At 37.0% G+C, this 25,465-nt stretch overlaps 1 protein-coding gene across 3 annotated transcripts in view; it reads left to right on the top strand.

Moving 5' to 3' along the window:
* Positions 1-24,934, top strand: part of st3gal4 (ST3 beta-galactoside alpha-2,3-sialyltransferase 4) — an 80,400-nt gene extending 55,466 nt beyond the window's left edge. For all 3 annotated transcript variants that reach the window (XM_036563122.1, XM_036563121.1, XM_036563124.1), the window contains 6 exons: positions 96-165; positions 280-375; positions 9,820-10,009; positions 12,844-12,981; positions 19,859-20,011; positions 20,594-24,934. In XM_036563122.1, coding sequence (XP_036419015.1) covers positions 96-165; positions 280-375; positions 9,820-10,009; positions 12,844-12,981; positions 19,859-20,011; positions 20,594-20,683 — 737 coding nt within the window. In that variant the 3' untranslated portion in view covers positions 20,684-24,934. The remainder of the gene's footprint in view (positions 1-95; positions 166-279; positions 376-9,819; positions 10,010-12,843; positions 12,982-19,858; positions 20,012-20,593) is intronic.
* The last annotated feature ends 531 nt before the right edge of the window (positions 24,935-25,465 follow it).

The following is a 25,465-nucleotide window of genomic DNA, read 5'->3' as shown; positions in this document are numbered from 1 at the left end:
CGTTGATTGAGTGTATTTTTATATTTTAATGCATATTTGCCAGTTATGATAAGTTATTTTCTGTTTAATTCGGGTGTGTTTTATTTTTTTAATAGAGTTACTACTCCTGAAAATTTTGGCCAACTACAAAATTGGCAATTATAGATTGCCCACAGTCATAGAGAGGTAAGATTTATTTTTGGGGATTTTAAGACCTAAACATTTGTTTTAAACTCAGTGAAAAATTTTAAAAGGGTACAGGATCTCATTACTTAATATGGACTTTTTATGTGTTTCCAGTCTAGACTGCAGAACATGTGTGGTCATCGGAAATGGCTTTGCAATCAAAAACAGCTCCCTGGGGACCACCATTAACAAATATGACATAGTAATCAGGTAAAGAGGATCATTTACCATCGTGGTAACATCAACATTACTGCAATGCCTAGGCGCTACATATTTTTGCAACACCCCAAACAGATTTTCTTACAAGCAAATACTATGAAGTAAAAGTAATGGCATTAAAGAATATCTGTGTACTGCAATGTGACATGCCTTAGTTACTATGAAGGGTTAATAACTCATTCTTATAAAGTCATAATTCTTTCTGGTTTGAAATTACACAGCATGTTATGACAGTTGACTTTGTAGCAATGTAGTGTTGAGGATTATAAAGATATTTTGACATTGAAATGGAAATTAACTGTTATATTGTGTCTATTTTCTCTTGCCCTTTAGCAAAGTGAGTCATACTTATGCTTAGAAGATTTTTAAGAATCTTTATGGCTTATGGCAGTGACACTGTATTGACAGGGTTATGTATATTTTATTTTCTTTGACTGTTAAGTAAGTAAAATTGACTTTAACTTTACCTAAAATTATTTAATCAACCTTAATTTCAATTTAGATGTACATTGAGGGTGACTCTCATTTAGTGTTTCCAATTAAGTTAAATCAGGGATTGAAAACGTGAAAATTATATTTAATCAGTTAAATTTCAATAAACAGTTTATGAATAACAAAAATTATAGAATAAATAAATAAAATCTTAAATAGAAATAGAGCTAAAACAGTAAAATAAGTAATGAAAACAGAAAAGTAAAAAACTACAATAATAGACAATAGGGGTGCAACAAACGACTAATTTGGTAGTCGAATAATCTATCGATTACTGAAACGAATAATCGATTAATCTGATTATGAATCACTACATTACCAAATACCTTTTATGTAGCTATTAGGTTTTGAATTCAGTTTCAGGTTGTTTTATGCATTTACTAACTAACAATGATGACAGTATAGACGAATAACATTTAAGAAATCACTGTTTTAATTAACTTTTTTGCTAATACAAAATTTAAAAAATAAAACTCCAATGTATTTTTCCTGTCAAAATTTCTAACCAAAGATTTGCAAAGTAGCAGCAATAAAATATAACAAAACTCAGATAAATCAGATAAAATCAATCTAAATTTAAATGTTAAATTTAAACAGTGCAGTCTGTGCTTTGTGTCTGTCTGTCTACGCTTTGCTGCAACTAAATTCTACAGTCACAGTTTACTGAAATGGAGATAAGTCAGCCTCTCTCCGTGCTCCTGTGAGAGAGGCGCTCTCCTCTGAGAGCGGATATTCTGCTGCAGAGAAGACGCGCTCTGATAGAGCGGATGGGAAAGTGACGAATGTTTGTGGCAAACTTCTCTATGAACAGTTAAATTAACGATTTTGTGAAAACATTTCATTTCAACGGTATCCCTTTGTCTAGCTACCTAAACTGTTAGCGAGTGTAGCCAAACGTTTGTGGAGAACAGAAAACTGCAGTTGCTCTCCTATGTTCGCTGAATCTGAACGCACCGGCGGCCTTGGCGTTAAGGCGACGATGCAGTGTTTAAAACTGTAAACGATATCTGGAAAGGGAACAGAGTCACTGTGAATAATAACAATAATAGTTACTTGGTTCTCTGTTCCAACTCCATTAACAATTCCCAAAAAATGCATTTCGAAATAGAAAATGTTACAGCTCGGTTCATAACATGAAGTAGGACGGAATTCAGTGTTAACATTAGCTAACTAGCTCGCTAGCACAGCGTCCCAAACCACACAGCTCTGTACTTCACATACAACACTAACAAGTGTACCTCTAATGGTATATGCGCTATTTTTACAAACTATTTAGTGTGGTACTATTCGATTTGGGAGGCAGCGTATCATACCGAGATGAATCATCTTCATCCAGTGAGCCGAGTTTCCTCTTCAGATGCTCCAGCAGGGAGGATGTGCTCTTGTGCCAGCCAAGGTCGGCTTTACAAACAGCACAACTGACAACCTTTTTTCTGAGTATAGCTCCCACACTTTTGAGGACTTTGTTCTTGAGGCTGCCATCGCGCTGTTGTTAATTCTTCAGTGAGCGGTAATGTCAAAACGTTCCTAGTGAGCGTGAGAAAGACGCCTAATGACATCACCAACTAATCGACTACTAAATTAGTTGCCAACTAATTTGGTCGTCGATTTTAGTCAACAGCAATTGGAGCTGTAGAGTTTCCTGTAATGTATTTCAGTTCACTGGTACACTATAGCAAAAAACACTTTCCTAATTCAGTAAATATTCTAGGACCTTGACAGGTGATCCAGCCACTAGAGTGAGCCTGATTTAGTTTCCTGCCGCTGGAGAGAACTAACCAACTTTCATGCAGTGTGCAGTAATGAGTGTTGTAAGGGTCTCCAGTAATGAATCAATATTTGATAGCAGAGTGATAGTTTAAATCTAGTGCTGTAAGTCTTCTGTGAGATGCATGTCTATAGTTCACCGTAGTCTAGGATGGATAATAAGGTGGTCACTACAGTCCTTTTTCTAGTATGCATTGGGAAACACGTCTTATATTGTACAAGTACCTGAGCTTTTTTTGACCGTTCACATCCGTTTACAGGATCAATCAGTCAATACGGAATCCTGACAAGGTGTTGAGATTCACAGTGTTAAAAGCAATATTGGGGGTTCTGAAAAACAGCATGAATTTAGTTTTCTTACATTCAAAACTAGCTTATGCTTATACAGAGCAACTTATAAGGCATTAAAGGAGCACTGAATTTGAATGCTGTTTGAACACTGAGAAATGAAGAGAACAGACCTAAGGATAAAGGTATGTCTTTTTTATGGTGTTAATGTTTTGCCATTTGTTTTGGCTCGTAGATGAACACCAAACAGTAGATGTGGAGTCTGTCCAACGAAGCACATTGAATTTAGACAGGTTTCTGATCAAGTTTCAGCTTCACACAGCCACAGTTAACTCATTTTACAACAATTTTCTCTCTTAGTCCAGATTTAGATACTCAGGCTGTGATTTATCCAGGTTTAAATACTAAGGCTTATTTTCCTTGCTTAATCCTTGTGCGCATGCACATGAAAGCGTGATGTTTATGGCAAAAATCCAATCATGAAGAACCTGAGAAGGAGATGCCAGAGAAGGAAAAAGAAATCATACTAACTAAATATGTAGAACATAAAGTATTTATAAGGGTAAAACCAACAGTGAGTGCGACAGACCCCTAGATCGAGAATGCCAAGAAGGTTTTCTGTCATTTAAATTATTACTTATGAGAACCCCAAACAAGCATCCAATAATTAGCACACAAATACACAAATTAGCCACAAATTAGTTATGTATTTATATAATTTAAACAGCTTGTGGGATTCATTTTTATTACAAACCCAATTTTCATGGAAGTCATTTTGTAAAATGCAATAAAAACAAGAATCTCTGATTTGTTAATTCTTTTGAACCTTAATTTAAACTGTTAATTGTTGCCCTATTTTTGCCTGAAACAGCCTATGCAAAGTAAAAGGATTATTGTTTCCACATACTTTAGGCTACAGTCGTGGTCTCATTTGAAAGGTAACACTCAAGTTGGTTTCCCAACCGTCAGAATAATGATGTATATAATAATGATGTATGAATTACTGGCACAGAATAACAGAGACTAGACAGAAAAGTTTATTTCCGCCTGACTTATAGATCTCTCAACCGATTTCTGACTCCTGCCATGTTAAGACCGCACGTTTTGGATTATGATGCCTCTGTGGAAAGCGGCAAGGCTTTGATGGTAAGGACCCTCAGATTTTCAGTGCTTGCAAATGTGTTAATCATTACTGAGGTGAATAATGGATCATAAAATTGTGTGAATTGGATGCAGTGATTTCAAGCTTTTTGACAGTATAGTGCATCACTATATTAAGAACGATTTCATGCATAAAAATGATATATATTTTGTATAAAAATGGTATAAAACATGTTTTGAAGTGGACGCTTCAATGGAAGTTTGCTGGCATCGGTACAGTGATCTAGATAGAGTTGACTGATAAAAGTACAAAGAAAAGATTTTCAGTGTTTTTATTGACCAAGTTAATTGTATTTTATAAATATAAAAACTCAAAAAAGTTGAGACAGAGACATGTTTGTCACTTTTCCTTTTAAGTATACTTCTTAATTGTTTGAGAATTGAGGATTAAGATTAAGTGACCCTGTTAGTCCCACAATGGGGAAATTTCACCTCTGCAATCTAACCCATCCGTGCAGTGGAACACCACATACACATTAGTGAACTAGGGGGCAGTAAGCACACTTGGCCGGAGCGGTGGGCAGCCCTATCCACGGCTCCCAGGGAGCAGTTGGGGGTAGCTACCTTGCTCAAGGGCACCTCAGTCATGTACTGGTTCCCTGACCTCCAGCCCATGACTGCCTCCAAGGATATTAATTGTTGCAGTGTTGCAAATGGAATTTTTGCCCATTCTTTTTTGATACAAGACTGCAGCTGCTCAACAGTCTGTGGTCATCACTGTCTGATTCTCCTCTTCATGATGTGGCATACATTTTCAATAGGAGACAGACATTCTGTGTCTATAAAACCATGCTGTTGTAGCACTTGCAGAATGAGGCCTGGCATTCTGCACGTGCTACAACATGACTTCCCAGGAAAAGGCATCATCTTAATGGCAGCATAGGTCTTTGCCTCTGCATTAGTCACACATATGCAAGTCACCTATTCCATGGGCACTGATGCAGCCTCATAACATGACAGATGTTGGCTTTTTTTTTACCTTTCGCTGATAAACATCCATTTTTTTCAAAAAATAATCTGAAACATAGACTCATCTGACCACAACACACAATTGAGATGAGTTTGGGCCCAGAGAACATGGCAGTGTTTCTATTTAGAATTGATATATGGCTTTCTCCTTGCATAAAAGAGTTGCATTTTTTGATGCAGCAGCAGACTGTGTTAAGTAAAGTAATCCTAAGCCCTTATAGCTATATTTAATACGACAGTTTTTCACGCAATACCATCTGAGGGCTCGGAGGTCATGCACGTTCAACAGTGGCTTCTGGCTTTGCCCTACACAGGCTGAGATTTCTCCTGATTCTCTAGATAGTAGACAGTGAAAGACCTAAATTCTTTGCAATCTTGCATTGAGGAATGTTCTTTCTGAACTGTTTGACAGTTCTTGCATGAAGTCATGAAGAGCCATGACCCATCTTCGCTTGCAAAGACTGATCCTTTTTTGGATGCTCCTTTAATACCCAATCATGATACCCTCACTTGTTATCAATTCACCTGCTTATTGTAGAATGTTTTAAAACAGTGTAACTTGAATATTATATAAACTTTACTCTTATTTTGCCCCTGTCCCAACTTTTTGGAGTATGTGTAATGTTTGGTAAACAAACCAGATGCTCGCAGATGTTAAATGCCAGAGGAGTGAGTTAACACGAACAATGTCAAAGCCAGCCCAGAGCAAAACCATAGGTAACAAAAAGACATACATGAGTGATAGAGTAAGAGCGAATCCAAAAGCATGTTAGGGTCAAAGCCAAAGTAGAAAAAAGCTGAAACAACAGTACAAAAGGGGAATCCAAAAACGAGAAACAATAACGAGAGAAAAATTAAAACACGGAAAGATCAATCAGGAAAAGCATGCTCGGTATGCAACTAACAGGGTTGGCAATTCTTCGCAATGAGTGTAACAAACAGACAGGTTTATATATCAGATGGGAAACCCAGTAACGTGATTCTGGGTAAGTGCTCGTGATTGGTTGAGTCTGTGACATGAGAGTCCAGAGAATTATGGGAGTTGTAGTGAGTGGGGTTGACAGGCAGAGTAGAGACCTGAAAGTGCGACAATGTGTTGCAGGCATCAAACTCAAAATTTGTTTATATTTACAAAATACAATCAAGGCAAAACATTAAAATTCATTTCTTTATACTAGTCAAAGTCAAGTCAAAGTGAACTTTGTCATACTATACAACAAGCAGTGAACAGCTGAATAAGATTGTGTTTCTCCAACTCCGATGTGCAAAAATATACACAAATATAACATAAAAGGCAACTCCACATAGACATACTAGACAGTATAGACAGACATAAAACATTCAAATATTGCACGTTGTATGGAAAAAATATTGCACATTGTTCTCAGTGTAGTATTGCGCAGTATAACAGGAAATGTAAACTTGACACTGGTGAATCGTGATAGTGTTCAAGTGATGAGAACATTGTAAATATTGCACAGAAAAAAATAGCTGCATTTTTAGAGGACAGAGTTCTAAGAAAAGGTTCAGACAGTTTGTGTGCATGTTCAGGGTTTTGACAGTCCTGATAGTCCAGTGTGTTGTGTGTTGTTAGAGGGAGTATTCTGTCCATGTCCATGTCAGGACGTCCGTGATGTGCACTCCCAAAAACTTGGTGCTTCTCACTGACTCCACAGCGTTACCATGAACAAAATGTCTCAACTTTTCCAAAATTGAGTTAATAAGATGTGAGCAGGTCCCAAAAAAAATCGTGCTTAGGGCCCCTAAAATGCCAGAGCTGGCCCTGTGTAGCAAACTCTACTTATCATGAGTCAGTTTACTCACTAGTTTTGTATGTGGTTAGTACACAGTGCATACAGTTTTGGACATTAGCTGTGTCTCTGCTGAGACATTTGACTTAATTGCATACAGCACAACATACACTGGCCAGTGTATGCCATTTTCTGACCCAGATACATTCCAAATATGGCCATATGTTAATCAGAAATTTCATACTGACCAATGTTTTAAGTAGCCTTTCTTCATTTAATTAACACTGCTAGCACGATGTTAATTTCTGCTAGCACAGACTTTCTACTGTTGTGTTAGCGCAAAGCTAATGGTGGGGCATATTAATTTCTTGGCAGCTGTAACTGAAACAGGATCAACTGAAACTTACTGATTTTAACTTAAAGCATGTTACTGGATGTTTTTGGAAGAGGATGTTAGCTATTGGCTGGCCAGGTCAGCCTACACTGATGTTATGTTTTGTTCATGAAGTTGACAAATAAAATGCAACTCTTGTGAAATATTCATAAGTTTTGAAAATTCATGAATTGACTTTTTTGCAGTTGCTGCCATGATAATGACCTAGTTGAACAGCAGACAATGGCAAGCAGAATAGCAGAACTTAGAATTAAATAATTAAACAAAAAAATGACATCAGTGGATGCAAGAGAGAGTAGGGTCAAGGCAACAAGTAGTAGAGTGCATGCCGGTTTACTGCATTCTCTGCTAGAAGGTTTACTGCTTCTCTGCTCATCATTTAAACTGTGTAACTGTGCCATCTCATTCGATAACTCTCTGATCGTTCCCTCTGAAGATGCAAGAAGTCTTGATGTAATTCTGGATGGCCAGTTATCGTTCTCAGCTCATATTGCGAACCTAACTCGGTTATGCAGGTTTCTAATGTACAAAATCCAGAGGATTCTTCCCTTTTTGGCACTTTTTTAAGTTGCTTTGGATAAGAGCATCTGCTAAATGCTGTAAATGTGCCTGGCAAACCAAACACCCAGGAACACACACAGAGACCAGTGTAAATGCAATAAGCAGATCCTCTCATGCAGCAAAGTAGTCTCTCCCCTACTGGCTATAAGAGCCTCTTTTTTTATCAAATAAATCTCAGCTGACCCTAATGTGGTGGAAAAAGCTCTAGCACATGACCATGAAAACAGCCCCTTTACCTGTCAGCTGCCACATCCCATTATGCTGCTGCCAACAACACAATTTGTTGTTTTCAGTCCTCATTGATACTTCAGTTACATAGTCTGCTATCATGTTACTCCATAAGGTCAGTAAAAAATCTATGGTACTTGAAAGGTGTTATGTCAGCTTGACATGCAAGTTGACAAAAGCAGCCCTTATGACAACTGAAGTATGTTGGAAAAAACCTTTGTGTATGTAGGTTTATGTCAGTTGTCATGAAAGGTCGTCATGTAGCCTTTTAAAAGTCGCAGCCCTATAGTGTTACCCAATTTATGTATTATTGTACTATATGCTGTTCTCATCTCTGATATAATGGAAATACACTGTAAACTAGTTTCAAATTTATCAAAATAGATTAGCGGTCACTTGATTTCTGGTCATGCTCATTGAATCAGATTTTTCCTGTCATCAGTGTGTGCATTTTAATTTGTTTCCTTGCTTATAAAAGGGCCTTTAGGTGATGCATGTGCACATCATTTGATATAATATCCACTTGCAACTGGAAGGCTATAAGGGAAAGAAAATAAGCAAATAAACAGGAGTTTCCAAAACTTAAAAAATTAAAAAATATAGAGAAAATGGGACTTGTAAACTATCCAAACTGTAACAGATATACATTACTTAAAACTTTCATCTGAGAAAATCAGGCTCCACTCTTGCTTCAAGTCAGAAAATCTGGAGGTGTTTATGTATATCCTTTCACTGTGAGAAGACAACCCAGGGGTCTGACAAAATGCAGTTGTCAAGAAGCCATTAGTGACTAAGTGAAAGCAACAAAAAAAAGATGATTTGCAAAGAAACAGCTGGTGTTCTCAGAACAGTGAACTGGCCATCCTAGACCCCAGACCTCAAGACTATTGATAGGGATTACTAGATGAGAAGCAGAAATTGTAACCAACTCCTAAGACTGAACTTGGGAGATATGGGGGGAAAAAAAAGCCCTGATTTCTTTGAAAAACTGAAAGCAGGTCTCCCAAAAATATTTGAAGTTGTTATTAAGGGTGGACGCTGTGAATGAAAATTCTATGAATTTATTAATTTAATTATTCATTATAATTGTGTTGTCTTTCACACCTAATAAAGGCCTTGCACATGGCCTGTGATATCATGCTTTAACTGAACAAAAGGTGGGGTAAGTGTTACACTTTTTCCTGACAGAATATATGTTTCCTGCCCTTTTTTCCTGACACTGAAAAATGAAGCGTGACCTCTACCTTTTGAACAGTAGTGTATTGGGGTCACTGCTGCGCCTTGATTCATGCATCACTTATTTTGTTTCCCTGTTAATCATGTACTCAAAAAAAATATATATTTATTTGTAATTTTTCTTTTACTTTTCAGATTTTTATTTGTTTGTTTTTAGATTTTCGGTGAGTTTTTGCACTAAGCATTTTACCAGTAGTTTGACAAAGTTTTCTGTTTTCGTAAGTGCACCTATGTGATTTTTCAACAGCAACTTGCTGTGAAAAAAATGTCATGGAGTTCATTGATCATTTGCTGTTATATTATGGTCCACATTTCCCACTAATGAAGATGCCATTCAGTGCATTGGCCAAACAGCATTTGTTTTCAGATAATAAATAGCATTTCTGTTTAAAAAAATATCCTTTCATATTCTTTCACCGAAGAGTTTTGACTTAACACACTCTCTCTCTCTCTGACTCTCTTTTTTACTTTTTTTCTCTTGCTCTGTATTTATCTCCCTCTTTTTCACGCTTTTTCTTTTTTCCCTCTTTCTCTCTCACTTTGCTCACCCCGCTCTGTCTCTCTCTTCTGCTGCTATTGTGTTTGCAGGATGAATGATGCACCGGTGCGAGGCTATGAACAAGATGTTGGGAATAAGACCACCATACGGCTTTTCTATCCTGAGTCAGCATCCTCCTACCCTGCCATTCACAATGATCCTGACACCCTCATGGTCCTTGTGCCTTTCAAACAGCAGGACCTGCGCTGGCTCAAAGAAATTCTGTACAATGAAAAGAGGGTAGCACATACACTGAACCATCTCTTTCTTTTAGTCTCTCCTACCTGTTTTCTGCTGATTCCTCCTTCCAGTATGTTTTTGTGTTCTAAAGCTGGAATAAGTTTGTGACGTGGCAGTTGTACGATGGAGAATAGGGAATCTACTTTAGCCATAAAAACATGCAATTAGTGAGCTGCTCAACTGAAATGCACTTAATTATAATCTTTTTGGTAACAAAAAATCTTTCAACTCTCAGTAGTGGTGCTTATGTGGACAGCAGCCTGCACCTGAACCAAACGAAACTGAAATGGTGGCCAAGATACCATGAAATGACAAGGCATCTGCCATAGCTGTCCTGTTTGGCAAGGAATACAACACAAAAATGTATTTTTGTTGAATATTAATAGAGTAATGGCATCAAAAATCAAACATCACAGAAATACCGATTCCTACTACTGAACTGGGGTAAAGGATCCCAACTGCTATACTGATCTGATTATACTTGTCTCTATGTGGACTCTGTTAGAAAGGATATTAGCTGATTAGCTGGTTACACACATACTCTGAATTGTCTGTCAGAGCTAATCAATTTTGTAATCGAAAAAAAATCATGAAACCATTACTGCTTCCCAAAAATAATCAGAAAATTGGAACTGAAATCAAAGTTCTTTCAGGTTTGTGTGTCTAAAGGTGCTGACATTAGGAGAAGTTTGAAAACTATATCTTATTATTATTATTATTATTATTATATATAATATATAACTATGCTATATTTTGAAAAGATGTGTGAAATTGAAATCAAAGTCAAAGGTTAAAACAATTCTCCAAGATCATGCCAGTCAAATTTAAAATAGAATGGAAATATCAGGTGGTGTAAGCAGTTATAGTACCTGATGCTTATTGTAAAACCCTTTACGTAAGGCATGTCTTACAAACTGTTATAATTTTATAATGCCCAAAGATAAATCTAATTTACTAATCTAACTAGGTCCTTCTATTATTACTTATTTAATATAATCTTGTTCCATGCTTTTGTCTGTGAAATGACAGTACTGGGTGAAGCTTACTGTTATTCTCAAACAGGTTTGAGGATTGTTGAGAAACATTTTAAAATTTAAAGTATAAGTTTGCTGTCTCCATCTTACATCTTTTTTAAATTGTACCCCCCCCCAAAAAAATTGTCATTTCTAATTGTGTGTGGCCCAATTTTATCAAATATTGAGAAACATACTACTTTATTGGCAGTCAATTTTTGTTCTTTTTGCAAAGGTGTTAAAGTATAAGCCTAAAGCAGACAGATTGGCCAATTAGCTGTCTTGCTTCTGAGCTGTCTATACTTTGTAGCTACCAGCTGATGATAGACACAGCTCAAACTCAAATAAACAAACATTACTCTCCGCTGCCCCCGAAAGGTGTTATAGCACCAGTCAGATGTTTTTGTTGATTGTATAAGACTTAAGATGTGTCTCAGTAAAGGCACTTTATGCTTTTTCACATTCTGTTTGTTGAGATAACATACAATTGTGAAACATAACAGCTGTGGAAAATAACTGCAGTTAGTTCAAATAATTGTGATTAGGTGATTATGTAATAATTGTAACAGGCCTAAGTGTCTAGGAGCTCACAGAATGTGGCCAGAGTCCACATGAAAATTATCTGTCCTCAGTTCCAGCACTTACTGCTGAGATCCAAATTGCCATTGCAAGCATGGGAGCTTCATGGATTGGGTTTCAATAGCCAAGCAACCACACACAAGCCTAAGATTATAATGGCAAGTGTTGGATGAAGTGATGTAAAGCACTCTGCTTTTAGACTCTTGAGCAGTGGAAACTCTGGAGTGAGGTAACACACTACCATCTGGCAGCCAGTCCGTCAAATCTGGGTTTTGCAGATGCCAGGAGAACACTACTGCCTGAATTCATAGTGCCAACTGTAAAGTTTAGTTGAGGAGGAGTAATGGTCTGGGCTGTTTTTTTGTGATTTGTTTCTGACAGCAGGAGAAACAGGAGCTACACTGGCCTCAAAACCTAGTGCAACCCAACCTAGTCTCGGAAAACTGAAGGCTGAAGGGGGGGGCAACTCCATGTTAATATATGTGTTTATTTTTTACCTTAACTTTTCAATTGAACAGATGTTAAAAATCAAGGCCATTACCAGAAAAAAGTATTTGAATCTCATGGAGGTTAAATACACACTTTAACGGAACACAAATTTCTGATTCAAGTGATTCATTTTTTTAATGAATCTTTTTTGTGCCAACTGCCTCACTATTTTAACATTTGTTTATGTAAAAAAAGTTATTTGTTAAATAAGATGTTCTTATTATATCAATAATAGTCTGGGTGTGCTGCAGTTCTCACATCCTAATTGTTGATTCAGCAGTAGCCAAAGAAGACCCAAGCACTTACGGAAACTAAGCTGAAAAACGGCTCGTGTTGAATTAATTGATTATGTAGTGTGTGTGTGTATGTTTGCATATATCTGACTATTCAGCCTACAGCAGTTTAGCCTGCTCATTCACACCTGGACTGCCATTTGGATAATTTACACATTTACACGTGTGCTTAATTCTAAGGGTATAAAAGCTTGGATAATGACAATGGAAGATTAATTTTGACTTTTTTTTACAGGCCTCAGGGAAAAAAATGTAGGATAGGGCCTCTTTAAGACCAAGACTAAATTAATAATAGGTGACAAGTTTAGTGCTACTGTAAATGTTATAATGAACACAGTGATACCGACAAAAAAAAAATTTGATCCTAATATGTGAACCAGATTTTTAAATAATTTTTAAATTTTAAAAGTTTTTGAATGAGTGTAACTCTTCTTTTATGTGCCTTAACCTCTTTTGACAGGTCAGGGCAGGCTTCTGGAAGCCACCTCCACAGATCTGGCTTGGCCGAACCAGTCAGCTCCGTATCCTGGATCCTTACTTTCTCCACCTCACTGCAAGCAAGCTGCTAGAGATGCCATTAGAACCAAAGAAGAAGCAGGTGATGTCACCACCCACTTGCCTAGTGCTCTAAAAGAGACTTTTATCATTGAAAACAGTCGAAGATTAGGCAGCTCTAAACCATGGATACGTTTATAAAAGTGTTCATACTGAAATGCATCACTCAGCTTATCAGGTACATAGTTGAAGTAGGAAATTGAGATTTGGAACACAAAAAATATATGCTGTTTCATGACAAATAACCCCTAGCTGTCTTTCTGTGGCTTGTGTCATGTTGTGATGGCAAAGTTCTTATAAGGTAAATCCTTCAAACTAGGATAGAGACAAAATTTGATACACTGTAAGGAGCAATGTAAATATAACTGTTATATATAAATAAAAAGTGGTTACATCGTTCAGAATATGGAAATAATGTCTACAACAGCATAGTCATGTTAATGTGTTTTGTACATACTTCTGGTAGCATACCATTCACATTGATGTTTAGCTGTTTGCTCACATTTTGCGTGCCAATGTTTGAACGAAACATGGCTATCTCAAACATAGTCAGAAGACTACTGCTTGGTTCTAAAATTAGTTCCATGTGTCCAGAGATTTTATTCATTTAACAAAATGGTGACAAAACTTTGTAAAAGGAAAATTACAATTTAAAGTTAATCAGAACGTTTTTGAGGAAATTATACTTTTATTTTGACAGTTGTCTACCAGTCAGTCAGCCCATCAGTGCAGGACCACATGTGTCTTGTAATATAACCTAGTGCAACCCATGTAACTACATATCTGCCTATTCATCCTATTGCAGTCATTTGCATATATTAGTCACAGTAAGTAAAACAGCCTGTTTAATGCTTGAAAAATGGTCATGCAACAAATAATTACTTTGTGACTAATAGTTTTTGGTACATACAAGCATGCAAATGTTGTAAGTTGACCTCAGGAGAAAAAAATGCACAAAAATGTAGAACATGAGCCCATTAAGACCAAGACTAAATGTACTATAACTAGTTACTGACATTGCTTAACAGTGTTGTCAGTGCTGCCTTCTGTGTTGTAATGAAATGGACAATGGGAATCTAACAGTCCAATACATGCAATCCTGATTCTTAATGCACAGTTCGCAAAGTAACTCTCTCTTAACTTTTCTTAACTTTTTTTCTAGGTTATGAGGGGCTTAATAATTCATTAGCAGAAAGCCTATCCTTCACTCTAAAAAGAGATAATGTGTTAAATTTTAACACACTTGTGTTACCTGTTTTAACACATTGTTTCACATAAGTAGCACAAAATGTGTTGTCTCTAACTGAACACAGTGATGTGTCTGGTTAGCAACAGAATATGTTGCTTTTTAAAGTATCTGTAAAATATCTGTACCTATGTATATGATTTTATTAGGGTTCAAGCATGCAATGCATTGAACCCTATTGTAATTGTCAAGATTTTTCTTCATATTCTTTTTCTTCCCTGAAACAGAACGCACAGCCCAAACCGTAGGTCCTAGAGACTTGAAACTTGGTCAATAGGTAGTAGTCCCTCCCGCTACTCAGGTGCAAGGAATCAGCCCAGTCGGCCACAAGGGGGCGCTATAGCGCAGGTCAACGCGTTTGGGTCTATAACTCCTAAACCAGATTTTTGCCAGACAAGCCATATTTTTTTCCTAGTTCCTTGGGTCCAACCAAACAACTTTGCCATTTGGACCATTTAGCTCCGCCCACTTAGATTTTGAGCTAATTTGCATAATATTGGCCTTTAGGGGGCGCTTTAGCACTCTAAAACACTTAAAATCAATTAAAATGCTGATACAATGTTATTACAAGGTCGACAGATAAACAGTTGGTGCCATGTGACTCAGTTCACTCACATGAACAACTTTCTAATTACATGTTATGTCAAAAATTGCACTGCTTGTCTTTTATTTTGGCTTATTCATTTAAAGATTTTACTATACAAAGACTTATTATACAAAGGTCAAAAGGTCATTCTGACCAAAACTGTGAACGTCTTTGGATATGGTCCCTGATCAAGAATGATACCATTTTGTGGCCTTTTCACTAATTCTGACCCACTTCCACTGAGCTCCTCACACCAATAGGGCCTCTTATGAGTGAATTGGGCCTCATTATGGCCTACATCAAATCAATGGCTTAAATATAGAACCAATCCACTGTGCAAGTGCAACTTCTTGGATGTTCTACAAACCAGTGTAGATCAGTACATATGAATGCAAACCTATAATGTGTTTAAAACACCACTGCTTCTTGTTTATGGCAACTGAAGGCCTTTTGATGAACTGACTTCCTATCAATTCTATTCACTCTGCCTACGAATAAGACCCACAGCTTGAGGCCTTTTAAGGTCTAATGGGCTAAATGAAAAGCTTGAGGCCTGTTTTAGGCCTAATGGGCTAAACCAAAACCTTGAGGCCTTTTTAGGCCTAATGGGCGAAACCTGCAGGAGGGCCCATACTGCTGTTGCATGCTTGAACCCGCTCATTGCCGCTTGCGGCTATATTTTTTTATTACTGTTATACTTTTTTTTATCTTACTTTTACAGTATTTGCAAACAAAAACCTTATTTTAAATCTTTCGCTTAGTAGAAAATTTAATGGGAAAAAAGTTTAAATACTGATTGGATAAATATGTGCATGTGTCATTTATCATTTCATATAAGTTAGAAAATATTGCTAGCACTGTATGTATATAATGACACTGAGTAGCAGGGTTCCAGTGTGGGTAAACACATGTAAACACCATTTGCATACCTTTTTTTTTTTTTAAATTTTTACCAAATTTTTCTCCCCAATTTAGTCGTCTCCAATTCCACCCGCTAGTTAGGACTCCCCCAATCACACAATGCTATCAATGCTAGGAGGGTGAAGGCTAACACAGGCGTCCTCCAAGACCTGTGAAGCCAACCACCGCTTCTTTTCAAACTGCCGCTCACGCAACGTCACTGGACAGCCAAACACGCTCTGAGGAAAGCGCCAACCGCCAGATCTGTTACGTCAGCTAACAGACGCCTGCGCTGACTAGCATCGCGCTGAGTGATGGGGGGGAGAAGGAGGGGCCATCCTACCCACCCAGAGAGAGCGAGGCCAGTTGTGCTCTCTCGGACTCCCGGCTACGGATGGCTGTAGCATCACCAGGGATGGAACTTGCGATCTCCTGATGATAGGGCCAACGCTTGCGACGGTTGCGCCACTCGGGAGCCCCATTTGCATACCTTTTAAAATACAAAAGAGTTCACTTATCTTTTAAAATTTTTTACCTACTTTGTTCACAGTTTGCTGACTTACTGGGATTTCCAATTAACTGGGATTTCATAAACTTCTCGAAACAAATGGTGTCTTGTGTGTGGAAATGGTAATCTTTGTTTTTGGTAAGTTAGCTAGCTAGGTCAATTTCCAATAAGTCCTGTGTCAGCTAAATCTTTTTGCAAGTCTTTTACTTTCATATTGAGGTTTTGCTTTGCTTTTTGGCTAGCATAGAAGCAGTTCTTGATGAGAATTTTCTTGGTTTTCCGGATCTTGGCGTCTACAGTTCCCCTTAACTGCCATTTCTTAATGACATTTGAGATCAAGAAAACTGTAAACCAATCTGTTGTGTAGCTCACATGAAATACTAACTATAGATGTGATTAAAGGGATGAAAAGATATATTTGATTTTTGTCTTATTGCAGTTACATGTATGGACACCCACTGTGGTTTACCTATCTTAAATCAGCCTCCAGGACTGCTACAGGGATCAATCTTGTGTGAATTTTGTAAAAAATATTATTTCCCTTCTTCTCTTTTCTCTTTTAATTAGAGAAATGTGCCATAGAAAATAAAATGGCAAAAAATTCAGTTAAAAATGTCTGTTTGATACCATGCTGAATTTTAAAACTATGCTCAGTATAGCTTTTGGATTTTTCTGTTTTCCATAGCAGGTTCTAAATCACTTCTTAAATACTGAATTCTGACTTCAAGTCTCAAACGTACATTGTTAGTGTGTTAAAGTATTGAGATGACCTTTTGCCAACACAACAAAGAAAACTACTAATGGTTTAGAACTGACTCATCCTGGACAAAAACGAAAAAGCAACCCTAACTCCTTACTTGGTAAACAGGAGAAAAGCTACCAAAAAAAATAGGTACTTGCTGCCTACTTTCCCAAGATTCACAAGGTTATGGAAGTCTAACAAAGCTTGTATAAATTTAATAGAGTCTAACAAAGCTTGCATGAGTTTAACAAAGTCTAACACAGAAAGCAGCATTGACTATATGGAAGAGAAATTATGATGAGGGGTAGTAACAATTCCTACTATTTCTATTCCTATTTCTGTGTAGTCTATGAATCTTAGTAATTTCTGCATGAAATATTTGAATGCACAGGATCTCTTGCAAAGGAATGCGACAAATGTCATGGCTTGCTTGCTTATTTGGAGTGCTGTTTTAAAATTATGCATGGTTGCATGAATTAAATATTTAAAAAATACTTTAAAAAGATTCTACTTGAATTTTTCATGGAAATTCACAACATGGCCTGTGAGTGGGTTTTGTCCAAAAACTGTATTGATTTGTCACTTAACCTGTTTATGAACCAACTACTTTGAGAGAGGCATTTTGAAGGGGCCATTTGACAGACATGCATGATGTGTTGGGAAAAGTGAGTAAATAAAGTGCCACATAAAGAACAGACCCACATAAAATAAAGTGGTGTGCCTTTTGGCAAATGAACAAGAGCTTGTTTACTGGTTCAAACAAAACTCTTCCAGAGAATGTGTGTTGCTCCTAAAGTCTCATTTTGTGACAGTGTGTACAGCAGGCAACTGGTTGGTACTGATGACTAGCTATCATCTAGCTTGATAAACAAAAATAAAAATATTTTTAATGTGGGAAATTGTTTTCTTAACACCCACTTAACTGCCTTATAAAAAAGGAAATATCTGTACCTAAAGTGGTGCTGTTAAAGTAATTATTTGAAATGACCATTTCCACTACATGCTTAGGAATGCTTTGTCCAGTTGTCAATCTTAGTTCACCTGTCCACTGTATAAATGTGGATAAAAAAGGTGGACATAGGGGGTGCACTTGCAAAAAAAAGTGCTTGAGCCCAATGATTGCCACAGTGTATTTATTTTATTCTTCAATCACCAATGCCCTCCTATCAGTAATGACTTTTCTTCCCCCCTCCAAAAAAAAAAAAAAGTAGAAATGATGCACAGGCCACCTAAACACTGAATTTATTTATTTATTTATTTATTTATTTATTTATTTAGACAGTTGTTTAAAGATTCCACTTACCATTTATTGAACATTTTTCCTAATCAAAATGAATGAAGTCTTCATTCTTTTTTTACTTTTGCATTCAAAATAATCTGATGCGGTGTGCCATGGAGATCAACAAACTTGAACTATTTATGGGCTGTAGCCCTGGAAATTGAGGCTTCCAGAGCAAACCATCTAATGTCATGAGGAAAGTGAAAGAGATTTGGTCTTGGCAGCAATCTGAGGTAAATGAGATTTATTTTTAGAAGTAGTAGTCATATGGAAACTTCCAAGATCTACACTGTGCTCCAAATTATTATTCAAGTGATATATCAGTAGGATTTCAGTATAATAAGCATTTCGGTTTTAGTTTTTCAAATAACTATAACTATAAATATACTATGTTTGTTTTATTTTTCACATCTTTTTAGATAACGGGTATCAATCTGTTGTCAAATTCAGAGCGCAGGTGAATATGGCTAGATAAAAGCTTACTAAGGAAGGTTTCTGTCAGACAAATTAATTGTATTAAAAGGGCAGCAATAAAAACACCACTGTTGGGCAGAAAACAGGTATTTGAAGCTGCTGGGGTGTCTGGAGTCTCAAAAACCTTTTGATGCAGGATCCTCCACAGGCTGGCAGCTGTACATAAAGCTGTATTTCAGCTACCCCTAAGCAAAGCTCACAATAAGAAACATTTGCAGTGGGCTCAGAAATACATGAAGACTAATTTTCAAACAGTTTTATTCACTGATAAATGCTGTGCTACATTAGATGATCCAGATGGATGGAGTTCTGGATGGATGGTGAATGGCCACCCTGTTCCAACAAGACTGCAATGTCAGCAAGGAGGTGGAGGAGTAATGATTTGGGCCTGAATATTTGGAAGTGAGATAGTAGGTCCCTTTAGGCTCCCTGAGGGTGTTAAAATGATCTCTACAAGATATGCAGAGTTATTAACAACCATTTTCTGCCATGGTATCATGCCTTCCAAAATAAAATCATTTTCATGCAGGACAGTGCATCATTCCATGCTGCATGACTCCATGGGCTATGGGCATAAAATGAGAAAAACATCGTTGCTTGGCCACCATCCTCATCTCAAAGAAGGGCTCATATATCAATATGTAACTTGATCTGTAAATATAAATCATCTTTTGAAAAATTATCTGTCCATGCAGCAAATGTGATGGATTCTGTGTGAAATGATACAAATGTCATTATGACCCATTGGACGCTTTCAAAAACTGTGTTCTGCATAATAATTTGGAAGAACATATTTTGTGTTCTTTTCAAAATATCAATGAAGCCATTGCCAGTATCAGTACTTCCACTTTTAATATCATCCACATTGTGGTATAATTGTTAAGGTTAAAAAATCCTTAAACATATTGACTGCTTTGGAAAAGCAAACAAAAATGGCACGTGCATAATAATTTGGATCATGGTGTAAGTAGATACATTAGGCAATCATTAACCTGTATTAACAAGTTGTTGAATTGGTAAGTACGTGGGAATGCATATAAGATAGTTTTGACACCTGCAAGGAAGGTTCAGTGGTCTGTGCATGAATTTCTGAGTAGTATTCATTGAAACACCACTAGCAGATGCTATTACACACATTAATTTATTTCTCTCTCTCTCTCTCTCTGTTTTATTTTTCTTTTCCAGAAATGTGTCCATCCAACCACAGGCATTCTGGCTGTATTCTTGGCTCTAAACTACTGTGATTTGGTCCATGTGGCTGGCTTTGGATACCCACCATCTCAAAACCCAAAACAGCCCATCCACTACTATGGCTCTGAAACTATGAAGTCCATGAAGGTTGGTTTTTATGACTTCAGTTTCACTGAGGTTGTTGAGTCACAGTAATAAGCAACTTGGTGATACTATCTTATGTTAAAGGGCTCATATCAAAGAAAACCAACTTTGCCTCACTTTTTAAGTGAAAGAATTTAATGCAATATGTAAACCTTTTTTAAGTTTTAAAGTTTCATTTACTCTGTGGTCCATACAGTCCATAAATGGAAGAGCTGCAAAAACAACCAATTCATTTTTTTTTTTAATTAAATTGCACATATGTATATTTTAAGCAGGTCACTATACAGGGCAGCAAATCAGAAAAGATCATTTACACATATCAGTCTTGAAGACACAGCAACAAAACCTTTTAATTGTTAGCAACAAAACCGTGCAATTGTTAGAGAATAAGAGACTATTTTTGGTACATAAACCCACACAGACATCACAAGTGGACTAGAAAAATGAAGGATATGGGCCCTTTAAGGCAAAATGTGTTCTAATTAGAAACTTGTAGTTATAATTCTGCACAATTCAGTATCATAATATTTTATTAATTGTTGCTTTTTGGCAGCCAGTTTGACTGTAGAATGTCTGTTTTTTAAGGACTCCTATCATGATCTCAACCATGAGGCACAAGCCTTGAAGAGACTGGAAGAATTAGGGGCAATTCTGAGTCTTCATCAACATTCCTGACTGGAGATGCTAAATTGCCCTAATGTGTGAATGTGTGCGTAAATGTAAATTTCTGTGCGTCTGACCTGTGATGGACAAAGAAATTAAGAAATAAAAAAAGACATTTTATACTTAATTGACCTGCACTTCACCCAAACATTACATAATTAGCTTTTCAAAGCTGATATTTCTGAGAGAGTCTAATTGGAAATAATTGGAAGCCATTTATATCCTAAACTAATGCTGAAAATTCACAAACTGGTGTACTGAACTCTAAACCCAGAAGAGCATAGAAAAGCACTTTGCAGCAAAGTACTGCTGTACAGCTCTAAGCACGTTTCATAGGTTTGAACCCTGATCTGTCTCTTTCAGCAACAGTCTCTGTAACACAGTGACAGGAAAAATTGCATCTGAGGCTTACACATCTGAAGCGCTCACTTGCGAAGTTTTACATATGAAGTATTTTGTTTGGCTGCTTGCGCTGTAGTTAAATATCCTCTAAACCCAGGCATACACTGTGATTTTAGAAATCTTGGTCTTTGGAAACTTCATACATTCGAATAGACTGCCATGTATGGACAAAGCCTACAACTTATGTAGTCACACTGTATGAAAACGCTCTGTCCACAAACAGTTTCAGATAAAGCTGTTTCATTCAAAATAATATGCTGCACACTAAGTACTGAGCAAACAGAAACTGAGCAGTGCTGCTAACACGGTGCACAGAAACTAAAAGCCATGGTAGGACAAGACCGTCTCTCTGCAGCCTGTTTTATAAAAAAAAAAATCCCCATATTAATGTTTATACCTCGCTATTCCATTCAGTCAAACAGAGTAAAGTCGACAAATACGAACTTTGGTTGGGAATATTGAGTTTTGCCTCTGTTTAGCTGGCCTACATGTCTCTACCCATATTGGGGAAACCGGTTCTGATTGTGTGTTTCAAAAATTGGCTAAAATCACAGTGTAGGTGTGGTGGGATTATGCAAAGGTAAATAGTTTAAAGGGAACAGCAACTTTGTGTCAGCAACACCTCTCTGTGAGCAGAGGCTCCTTCACTGCCAGCTTGAGTCATTTGTTCATTAGTGCAGCAGTGTACACTCGGCCTGCGTCACACGGTGTCAGCTGGTATTGGAATGTTGGTACTGAAGAATTTGTATGGGCACAAGTATGAGTAAATGAGCACAGTATCAGCCTGATACCAGTATTGGTATTGATGCATTCCTAGTGGTACGGTATACCATAGTATAGCTAACCAAATGTTCTCACCTCTGTCTATCAGGATTAGAAAATCCATGTAAAAATTAAACATTACAGTAACAGTCCTGACTCTTCTATAATGCTGAAGGGTATTTTGAGACCAGTAATCCATGCAGCATCTCTCCAGATCATTCAGAATCTTTGGTTCTCACCTGCAGAATCTCTTCTTCAGCACAGCCCACCAGTTTTAGGTTAGCAGACTGAGATGACCACAATAAAAGCATTGGGGTTTTTAGGTCAGGGGACTGGAATAGCTACTTTAAAAGCTTATTCTGTTGTCAGTGAATACTTTTTATGTGTATTTGGAGGTATGCTTTGGATAATTGTCTGGCTAGAAGATGTAACCATGACCCTGTCTTAGCCTTTTGGCAGGGACAGCAAAATTTTTCTCTGTCTCTTGGAATTTCACATTTGTCATGCATCAAAACAAAATTTCCTAGGACTTTTGAAAGTAAAACAGCATTGTTAAAGACCCAACATCCTTCTTCACTTTGGAAATTTGCTTTTTTGTGTGTTTTTTTTCTGGTAGTTATTCAAAATAGTGTATTGGCATGGAAATGTTGCCTAAGTGTATTTTTGCATCTTCTTACCCCAGGATGCAACCAACTTTTGCTGTTGTCCATGTGTGATCTTAAAATAACTCTCTGAACCAAAAACAAAAGCTTAAACCATCTTACTTGCTGTGTATAGGGGAAAAATGTCCTCTTCCAGGCATGTCAATCACAGAAACTTCTGTAATGTGTTAATAATGGAGATGGGTGGTATTTTTATAGCCACTGTCTTATTTGTAAAGCTTCACAACTTTTTGTTTAACTGTGTATTGTCTTCACATGTGGCATCATCTCACATTTATAAACCAGTGGAACATGAAACTCAAGTGTGACCACTTAAAAGCTACTCCAGACTCAGATGTGCTTAAAAAAAGTAAAATATGAATTTGAATATATGTCATTCAGGATTGTTGCAATTATCTTCTGTAGGACTGATTCTTTGCCTACATACTGCACAGCTTTTTTGTTTCCCCAATAGTTCCCAACTTCTTGGCCTTTCCCTCTCTGGAGAGGCAAGTGTGTAGAAGTAAATAAAATAAATAAACACAAAACACCAAACCTCCACAAACAGAGCTGTGTAAATACTGTCAAGTTCAAAAAAAGACACACTGCATCACAAGTTCTCTGAATTAAGACCTAACACAGCTGCTTTTCAGTGAAGCCTAATTATTTACAGTAAATACAAACACAGCATGTGACGAAAGGTGTTTACAACTCATCTATTCCATTAAAAATTGATGTGTGACAACAGTGGCAGTTAAAATTCTAGGTCAAAATTTCTCATACCTAGGTCTTCAAAAAATGAAAATCTCAAATTTGGTTATCTAGAAGTTTTAGTGATACCAAAACCTAGACGTTTTGGTCTTTTTCAGACAGACAAACCATTGAGGAGCACCCATACTAGAAATAAACTATGCTTTCTACAAACACACATATCCACTGCCTGCACCTAGTTTTGTAAATCAAATTAGTAACTGTATTTTCTACATGTGGTGACCACTTGCTGAAGCTGTCCCAGCTGTCATCTCAGACTAAAAGAGGTAACAAATTGTTGGTTTGGTCACTAGATGGCAGTATTACCGCAAACTGCCTCCACTCCTTTCCACATGCTCCTATGTTTTGAAACTGATGTGATCTTGTTTTAATTCAGAACAATGGGATGCCAATCCCTGAACAGCAGTACCAAAACATTGTCATGTTACACACCACATATCAGCTTAATTTATCACTCTTTGTTAAAAAAATAAAGCACAAAGAGCATAATGAAGCACAACAACGTTTCTAAGCTTGCTCTAGAGAACATAGGTTAATTTTAGGCCCCAAAGATATGACTGGTAAAAACAAATTGGTTAAAAGTAATAGATGAGTATGACCAACATTTACCATTAGCCTGGGTATTCTTTCTAGAGCAGCTCAAAAGCCCCTCTGGCTGAACTGCCTGTTGATAAAAATTGGAACAATCCCTTTCTACCATCATTGTGTGGCTTGGAATATAGCCCTCATTGAATACAAAGCCCCTTTACTATTTGCTTTTCCTGAGGCAGTGAGGTTCCCTGAATTAGTTGTGAAAAAAGTGTTGCTCTTTTCCAGCTGGAAGTTTCCATAGTTTCACAATAAACATTTTGGAACAACACAGAAGCAGTGGTGACATCAACAGCTGTGGGCAGCCAAAACATGTGTGTTTGTGTCATCTATGTGTGTTAGAGGTACAGAGGGAAAAAGAGGAAAGCATCAAAAACATTTCATGCAGTTTAAGGAGTCCCAAAAGATTATACTGGGCCCAGAGGGGGAAGAGGCTTGGAGCAGCAGCTGCAATATTCAGCTCCCTTAGGTCCTGCTCTAATATCTCTAGTACACATGAACACACATCATCATCATCATCATCATCATCTCCTTCTTTTTCACAAATTCTAAATTCTTCAGCTCTTCTTTAGTTCTTCTCTCCTGCTTTTTCTTTGCTTATTTTTCGTATAGTTCTGTTGTTTATTGTCTAGTATTCTTTTTGTTATGAGCCTAAAGGTGTAGACTTTTAGTCATTTAATCTAGTTTCCTCCTGCTTTACTACTTGGAAGTTCAGTTTAGCCCAAATTGCTAGTCAGAGTGATATTTGTCACTTAAATGGGCTATGGCAGATCAAAGTCCAGGTTTCTAGAGAGAATTTAATAAAGAGATGGACACAATAAGCTCTGGAGTCACAGGTTAAGTTTAAGATATGAAATGTATTCTAGCTATGCTTCTGAAAAGATCTTAGAGAGCCAGCATCTATAGTAACTAGATTACATACGGTTAGTCTTGAGAATCTGTCCTGAATGTCAAGTTTTCAGTCAAATAGTGTCAATGTCTATGTTAGGACTACTATTATTTATATTTCATTCAACTGTGTAAAATGAACCAAATGCAACCCAAACATTACTTTTTAACAACAGTAATATATTGTAATAAAGTACAATTCAAACTAACATTTGTTTTTCTCTTTCTTTTTCAAACAAATCAGAATCACTGGTTAAATTACTTTTAGCCTAGTAATCGCACAACATTACCTTTAATTGGTAAAATCAATAAGTTCACACAAATGGCCAGCTGGGGGCACCGTTTTACCAACAAAAGTGCATGATCAAAACTTGAAAAAGATAGCTAGTCACAACTTCCATTATCTTTAGGTTAAGCAATATGCTCATTAGTTTAACAAGCACATTTTATGCACAAGACGTGTGACATGCTTTTTGGATTATAAAGCTGGTAGTAAATGCTGGTAGTAAAAATGTCTGTTTTGCTGTGAGACTACAGAATTAACTAGGTAGTTTTTTTCTGCAGGATCCCTAGTGGCCATTCCACCAGCAAAATGGAAATCAACTCAGATATTTTTAAATTAAGATAATCATATTAAATATATTTTTTTTCTGTAACTCTGTTATATAGATTAAACAGGACACTGTTGGCTTTGTGTGTGTAAAATGCTGTGTCCCTGTGTTGAGCTGCTAGCAATCAATGA

The sequence above is a fragment of the Colossoma macropomum genome, unplaced genomic scaffold (genome assembly GCF_904425465.1).
Source record: "Colossoma macropomum unplaced genomic scaffold, Colossoma_macropomum, whole genome shotgun sequence".
In the NCBI taxonomy this organism is placed as follows: domain Eukaryota; kingdom Metazoa; phylum Chordata; class Actinopteri; order Characiformes; family Serrasalmidae; genus Colossoma; species Colossoma macropomum.
This window is presented reverse-complemented; position numbering and strand designations above follow the sequence as displayed.